The sequence below is a fragment of the Branchiostoma floridae genome, chromosome 15, assembly GCF_000003815.2.
Source record: "Branchiostoma floridae strain S238N-H82 chromosome 15, Bfl_VNyyK, whole genome shotgun sequence".
NCBI lineage: Eukaryota > Metazoa > Chordata > Leptocardii > Amphioxiformes > Branchiostomatidae > Branchiostoma > Branchiostoma floridae.
In genome coordinates, this window is record NC_049993.1 from 1365549 (window position 1) to 1372371 (window position 6823).

At 51.1% G+C, this 6823-nt stretch overlaps 5 protein-coding genes and 1 pseudogene across 5 annotated transcripts in view; 4 read left to right on the forward strand and 2 right to left on the reverse strand.

Annotated features, from left to right (window-relative positions):
• Positions 1-1249, forward strand: part of LOC118432140 (histone H3-like centromeric protein CSE4) — a 3215-nt gene extending 1966 nt beyond the window's left edge. Inside the window, exon 3 of the mRNA XM_035843667.1 lies at positions 749-1249. Coding sequence (XP_035699560.1) covers positions 749-1197 — 449 coding nt within the window. The 3' untranslated portion in view covers positions 1198-1249. The remainder of the gene's footprint in view (positions 1-748) is intronic.
• Positions 1-6823, reverse strand: part of LOC118432595 (telomerase protein component 1-like) — a 69684-nt gene that overhangs the window by 49700 nt on the left and 13161 nt on the right. The gene's annotated exons all lie outside the window — the stretch shown is intronic.
• LOC118432625 (late histone H2A.2.2-like) lies at positions 1554-2447 on the reverse strand. The gene has a single exon (XM_035844258.1). It carries the CDS (start codon positions 2295-2297, stop codon positions 1923-1925), a length of 375 nt encoding a protein of 124 aa, XP_035700151.1. The 5' UTR covers positions 2298-2447; the 3' UTR covers positions 1554-1922.
• Positions 2559-2974, forward strand: LOC118432634 (histone H2B-like). Its single transcript, XM_035844266.1, has one exon. It carries the CDS (start codon positions 2566-2568, stop codon positions 2926-2928), a length of 363 nt encoding a protein of 120 aa, XP_035700159.1. The 5' UTR covers positions 2559-2565; the 3' UTR covers positions 2929-2974.
• The window catches only part of LOC118432141, a 6294-nt gene continuing 2610 nt past the window's right edge, over positions 3140-6823 (forward strand). The window contains exons 1-3 of the mRNA XM_035843668.1: positions 3140-4058; positions 4794-5237; positions 6018-6424. Of these exons, the coding sequence (XP_035699561.1) occupies positions 3755-4058; positions 4794-5237; positions 6018-6424 (1155 nt within the window). The 5' untranslated portion in view covers positions 3140-3754. The remainder of the gene's footprint in view (positions 4059-4793; positions 5238-6017; positions 6425-6823) is intronic.
• Positions 4071-5448, forward strand: LOC118432614 (annotated as a pseudogene).

Below are 6823 nucleotides of genomic sequence, written 5' to 3' on the forward strand. Positions count from 1 at the left end.
CCGCCAGAGGCCTCCAAGCCCAAGAAGAAGTGAAGATCTGACCGTTGTTTTTCCTGCAAACCCCGGCCCTTTTCAGGGCCAACCACATCCTCACAAAAGAGCTATCTCAATCACCTATCCACATCAATGCATATTATCGTTTGAAAGATAGAACACATGGAATAAAGAGGAATAGAAAAGAAAAACAACTTTCCATCAGTACAGCAACACCGCCCTCCCCATTCCCTTGCTCACGTTAAAATATGACGCACATACACATACAGCATTCACACACAGGCGCACGCACACACATGTACGCACACACACACGAACACACACATGTACGCACACACACACACACACACACACACACACACACACACACACACACATCCATACATACATACATATACGCGCACAGGCTAATAAAACTATTGTTATTTTGTTGACACACAGTGAAGACAAAGTGATATTGTGTATTTATCGACAAATTTAATGAGTAAGGTGATGTCTTGTTACCTACAGTAGTATTCGATAGCCATTCTAAATAGCTCAACATCGCCATTGCCACATTTTCCGACGTGACACCGGTCCAGAAGTGTCGAGCTTGCTTCGGAAAATCGGATCCTGGCGCTATAACAACTGACCAATCACAGTGCCAGATTTCGACAGACAACCAATCAGACGACCGGGCAATTGAAATCTACGGGGCATATCATTAGCGGGTGCTATAAATTCGCTCTCCACAATCTGCCGACTACTCTTCCAGATTGTCGTGCACTTCGGCGTATACAAAGTTTATTCGACATGGCACGTACCAAGCAGACCGCCCGTAAGTCCACCGGTGGCAAGGCCCCCAGGAAGCAGTTGGCAACCAAGGCCGCTCGCAAGAGCGCCCCGGCTACCGGCGGCGTCAAGAAGCCTCACCGCTATAGGCCCGGCACCGTGGCCCTGAGAGAGATCCGTCGCTACCAGAAGTCGACGGAGCTGCTCATCCGCAAGCTGCCCTTCCAGCGCCTGGTGCGGGAGATCGCCCAAGACTTCAAGACCGACCTGCGCTTCCAGAGCTCGGCGGTCATGGCTCTGCAGGAGGCCAGCGAGGCTTACCTGGTCGGTCTCTTCGAGGACACCAACCTGTGCGCTATCCACGCCAAGCGGGTTACGATCATGCCCAAGGACATCCAACTCGCACGCCGCATCCGAGGGGAACGTGCATAAGCTGGATCGGAACAAGAGTCAAGACAACCCCGGCCCTTTTCAGGGCCACACACACATATCCCAGAAAGATCTACATCGTTCACATTTCTTGAATAACGATACCCTTGCCAATAAACACACAACAGCCACACGAGTTTGTACACAGCCACATACCAATAAGTTGACGTTGGAGTAATGTAGCCCCCCCCCCCCCCCACACACACACCCACTCACACACACACACACACACACACACACACACGCACACACAACTAAAAAGCTAATGGGCGTGCCTTCCACGTGGTATTGCACGTGTTACTCCACGTGCTTTACCGTCTACGGTTACCCAAATTGTATAGATATGTCAGTTAGCAGTACGTGGTCATCCTCTACGATTACCCAAATTGTACAGATATGTCAGCTAGCATTACATGGTCATCTCTACGATTACCCAAATTGTACAGATAGGTCAGCTGGCATCACTAGGTCATGATGTCGGCTAGAATTAAACGGACCACTTGAACGGTGAAGGTAGCGACATTGTGCTCATTTCTTGCGCAAGTGCCACCTTGTAAGACTGTAAATGTGTTAGCTAACATGAAATGGGACATGTAATGCGATTGACTTAGATGCAGTGCATGATGGTGTAGATGTAATGTGTAGTTTTATGCGAATATGATACAGGTCTTTCGAAAGGATGTGGGTGGCCCTGAAAAGGGCCGGGGTTTTCGGTCTCCGTCTGGAATCTACTGGGCCTTGCCGGTCTTCTTGGGTAGAAGCACGGAGTGGATGTTGGGGAGAACACCGCCCTGTGCAATAGTGACGCCGGACATCAGCTTGTTCAACTCCTCGTCGTTGCGGACGGCCAGTTGAAGGTGACGGGGGATGATCCTGGTCTTCTTGTTGTCGCGGGCAGCGTTACCAGCCAGCTCGAGGATCTCGGCGGTCAGGTACTCCAGCACGGCCGCCAGGTACACCGGAGCGCCGGCACCAACGCGCTCGGCGTAGTGTCCCTTTCGCAAGAAGCGATGGACGCGGCCAACCGGAAACTGGAGACCCGCTCGGGATGAACGGCTCTTTGCCTTGGAGCGTGCCTTGCCTCCTTTACCACGTCCAGACATCTTGCAGTAGTCGATTGATTAGTGTTAAACAAACGGCAAAGTGGATGGAGGAATGAATAGACAAAATCTCCTGCCCCACCAATTTATACCTCGCCGCTGGATCGACAACTTCCGACCGCGAACCAATAGAAAGGGGAAAGAATTTCTGCAACGTCCGCACCTTCGACTAGACAATCCAGAAAAATTTGCATTCTTTCCCACATAAAAAGCCGAGACGGCACGGGTGCAGACATTCTTTGCTGTCTACTACGCCAAGAACATCATCATCATGCCCCCAAGTGGTAAAGCCGTAAAGAAAGCAGGCAAGGCCAGGCCCGCCGGAGACAAGAAGCGCGGAAGGAGGAGAAAGAGAAGGGAAACCTTCGGCGTCTACATCTACAAGGTGCTGAAACAGGTGCACCCCGACACAGGCGTCTCCAGCAAGGCAATGGGCATCATGAATTCTTTCGTCAACGACATTTTTGAGCGCATCGCCGCCGAGGCTTCTCGTCTGGCTAACTACAACAAGCGCTCCACTATCAGCAGCCGGGAGATCCAGACCGCCGTGCGACTCCTGCTGCCGGGCGAGCTAGCCAAGCACGCCGTCAGCGAGGGCACCAAGGCCGTCACCAAGTACACAAGTTCCAAGTGAATCTACCGACAGAGCTAGAGTTAACCCCGGCCTTTTTCAAGGCCACCCACATCCCCACAAAAGAGCTATATAACAATCACACTTTCCAGTCAAACAAACACCCGACACAGGTACGCGCCACTGTATTGTGATCTATCGCATGCAGGTGCCTGGAACCCACCCACCAACACTCCCTAGTAGAACATGTACAGGGCTGTCACGCATACCAAAAAAAAAAAAAAAATATCAAAGAAAATCAAGTGTCTTCTGACGTAATAAAAGTATGCACACGTTCTTTTAGTACGACAGAACATTTGTCCTCTGGAACAAATGTCGTCACCTGTGACGTCCTTTGGGCGTTCTTTAGAACAACGAAACGGCGTTTACGTCGTCGGTGGGCATTCCTTTCATGACAAGAGCCTTCAACACAGACAGACGATATCTGAAATGTGTAGTCCAACTTCTGGGCCCTAGCTAATGAAGACCCTGTGAGGTGTAAACGCTTCCGTGTATTGGGTAGCTTTCTGCCTCTTGTCAGCTTTAATGTCTTGTAATCTTTGATGTCATTTCACTTCCCCTTTCTCCCTTTGTTTCGATGTGCTTTAACTTTTTTCAATGTCAGCGCTGGCTTTCCGGTGCGAAATCGTCGGCGTGGAGTTGTCTTGAGTAGCTCGGATGGAGTGACGGATCGATGGCGTCCTACCATTGGCCAGGTGTGGTCGACCGGTCGCGGCCTAGACTCCTCGTAGGTCCGCAGGACTGCTATTAAATAGGATCAGGCAAGAGAACAGTCATTCGTTTCTTCGCTCTAATCCTAGTCGAGAAGAACATCGCACCTGCCTGTATCATGTCTGGACGCGGCAAAGGAGGCAAGGGTCTCGGAAAGGGAGGCGCCAAGCGTCACCGCAAGGTGCTTCGCGACAACATCCAGGGCATTACCAAGCCCGCCATCCGTCGTCTGGCTCGCCGAGGCGGCGTCAAGCGCATCTCCGGCCTCATCTACGAGGAGACCCGAGGTGTTCTCAAGGTCTTCCTGGAGAACGTGATCCGCGACGCAGTGACCTACACCGAGCATGCCAAGCGCAAGACCGTCACCGCCATGGACGTTGTCTACGCTCTCAAACGCCAAGGCCGCACCCTCTACGGCTTCGGTGGCTAAAAGATCCGACTGACTTATCATCGCAAGCAAACCCCGGCCCTTTTCAGGGCCACCCAAATGTCTTAGAAAGAGCTGTATTTTCTCACAACCATCTCACACACGTACACACCCAGTCGACTCTAATAAACAACGACAACACATAAAGTACATTCTTTCAAAACCCAAGCAAGCAAGCAATCACACCTGTCTGTGCTCACGTACGATTGTAGTTCTCAATAATCGTTTGCGTTTGTTTATTAGTTGTCTTTATTCTGTGTGTTTGTATGTGTTTTTGATGATGGATGCGCATGGGTGATGTTTTCCTTGGCTGATGTTGTGATCTTTGCTGCTTTTCTTGTAATTAGCGGATGTTTGTTGTGTGTGGAAGGAGACATGTAGTACAATGTGATGTGTTTTCTGTGCGCGGCGGATGGATCTTGATGTGTGTGTTCTATTGTTGTTGCTCCATGTGCGGGCTGTATGATTCGTCGCAGCTGTCTTACCGTGAAAAGACGGTACTGTGCTGTACTTTAATAAACCAATGAAATATTATTTGTCGTGTCTGGTAAGGGAGGAATTCCACCGTCAATGTAGAAAAGAAACGCAAGTTCGACGGACAATAAGACGCAGACAAAGTGTGACGATTCCGGCCAGGTCCGTGCCTTTAGTACTTCACGCCAGCTTGACAAGACACCGGGTTCATTTGCGCGACTAACACAGACAAGACAAGACAGCATGTCCGCTCCAGCATCGTCCCCGAAGAAGGCCAAGAAGCCCGCGGCGCCCAAGGCCCCGGCAGCTCACCCGCCCACCACCGTCATGGTTACGGCGGCCGTGGAAGCGCTCAAGGACCGCACCGGTTCTTCTCTGTCGGCTATCAAAAAGTACATCGCTGGCAACTACAAGTTTGACGTGGAGAAGAAAGCGCACTTCATAAAGCGCGCCCTGAAAACCTTGGTGGAGAAGGGTACCCTCCTACAGGTTAAAGGGACCGGAGCGTCGGGGTCCTTCAAGATCAACGTGGCAGCCAAGAAAGCCGCCGAGAAGGCGGCTAAGAAGGCCGTCAAGAAGCAAGTGGCTAAGAAACCCGTGGCTAAGAAGGCCGCAAAACCCAAGACATCCAAACCAAAGAAGCCCAAGGCGAAGAAGGCTACCACCCCCAAGAAGACGACGACCAAGAAACCGACCGCGAGCAAGAAAACCAAGAATCTCCTGCCAAGAAACCTGCTGCCAAGAAACCCGTCAAAAAGACTCCGACAAAGAAGACCACCAAGAAGACCGCGCCCGCCAAGAAGGCCTCCAAGCCCAAGAAGAAGTGAAGATCTGACCGTTGTTTTTCCTGCAAACCCCGGCCCTTTTCAGGGCCACACACATCCTTACAAAAGAACTATCTCAATCACCTATCCACATCAATACATATTATCGTTTGAAATATAGAACACGTGGAATAAAGAGGAATAGAAAAAAAAACTTTCCATCAGTACAGCAACACCGCCCTCCCCATCCCCCTGCTCACGTTAAAAGATGACGCACATACACATACAGCATTCACACACAGGCGCGCACACACACACACACACACACATGTACGCACACACACACACACACACACACACATCCATACATACATACATACACGCGCACAGGCTAATAAAACTATTGCTATTTTGTTGACACACAGTGAAGAAAAAGTGATATTGTGTATTTATCGACGAATTTAATGAGTAAGTTGATGTCTTGTTATCTACAGTAGTATTCGATAGCCATTCTAAATAGCTCAACATCGCCATTGTCACATTTTCCGACGTGACACCGGTCCAGAAGTGTTGAGCTTGCTTCGGAAAATCGGATCCTGGCGCTACAACAACTGACCAATCACAGTGCCAGATTTCGACAGACAACCAATCAGACGACCGGGCAATTGAAATCTACGGGGCATATCATTAGCGGGTGCTATAAATTCGCTCTCCACAATCTGCCGACTACTCTTATTGTCGTGCACTTCGGCGTAGACAAAGTTTATTCGACATGGCACGTACCAAGCAGACCGCCCGTAAGTCCACCGGTGGCAAGGCCCCCAGGAAGCAGTTGGCAACCAAGGCCGCTCGCAAGAGCGCCCCGGCTACCGGCGGCGTCAAGAAGCCTCACCGCTACAGGCCCGGCACCGTGGCCCTGAGAGAGATCCGTCGCTACCAGAAGTCGACGGAGCTGCTCATCCGCAAGCTGCCCTTCCAGCGCCTGGTGCGGGAGATCGCCCAAGACTTCAAGACCGACCTGCGCTTCCAGAGCTCGGCGGTCATGGCTCTGCAGGAGGCCAGCGAGGCCTACCTGGTCGGTCTCTTCGAGGACACCAACCTGTGCGCTATCCACGCCAAGCGGGTTACGATCATGCCCAAGGACATCCAACTCGCACGCCGCATCCGAGGGGAACGTGCATAAGCTGGATCGGAACAAGAGTCAAGACAACCCCGGCCCTTTTCAGGGCCACACACACATATCCCAGAAAGATCTACATCGTTCACATTTCTTGAATAACGATACCCTTGCCAATAAACACACAACAGCCACACGAGTTTGTACACAGCCACATACCAATAAGTTGACGTTGGAGTAATGTAGCCCCCCCCCCCCCCACACACACACCCACTCACACACACACACACACACACACACACACACGCACACACAACTAAAAAGCTAATGGGCGTGCCTTCCACGTGGTATTGCACGTGTTACTCCACGTGCTTTACCGTCTACGGTTACCCAAATGTATAGATA

Bases quoted from the DNA above. Each gene is read 5' to 3' on its own strand.
- LOC118432625 (XM_035844258.1), bottom strand. From the start codon at position 2,297: ATGTCTGGACGTGGTAAAGGAGGCAAGGCACGCTCCAAGGCAAAGAGC.
- LOC118432634 (XM_035844266.1), top strand. From the start codon at position 2,566: ATGCCCCCAAGTGGTAAAGCCGTAAAGAAAGCAGGCAAGGCCAGGCCC.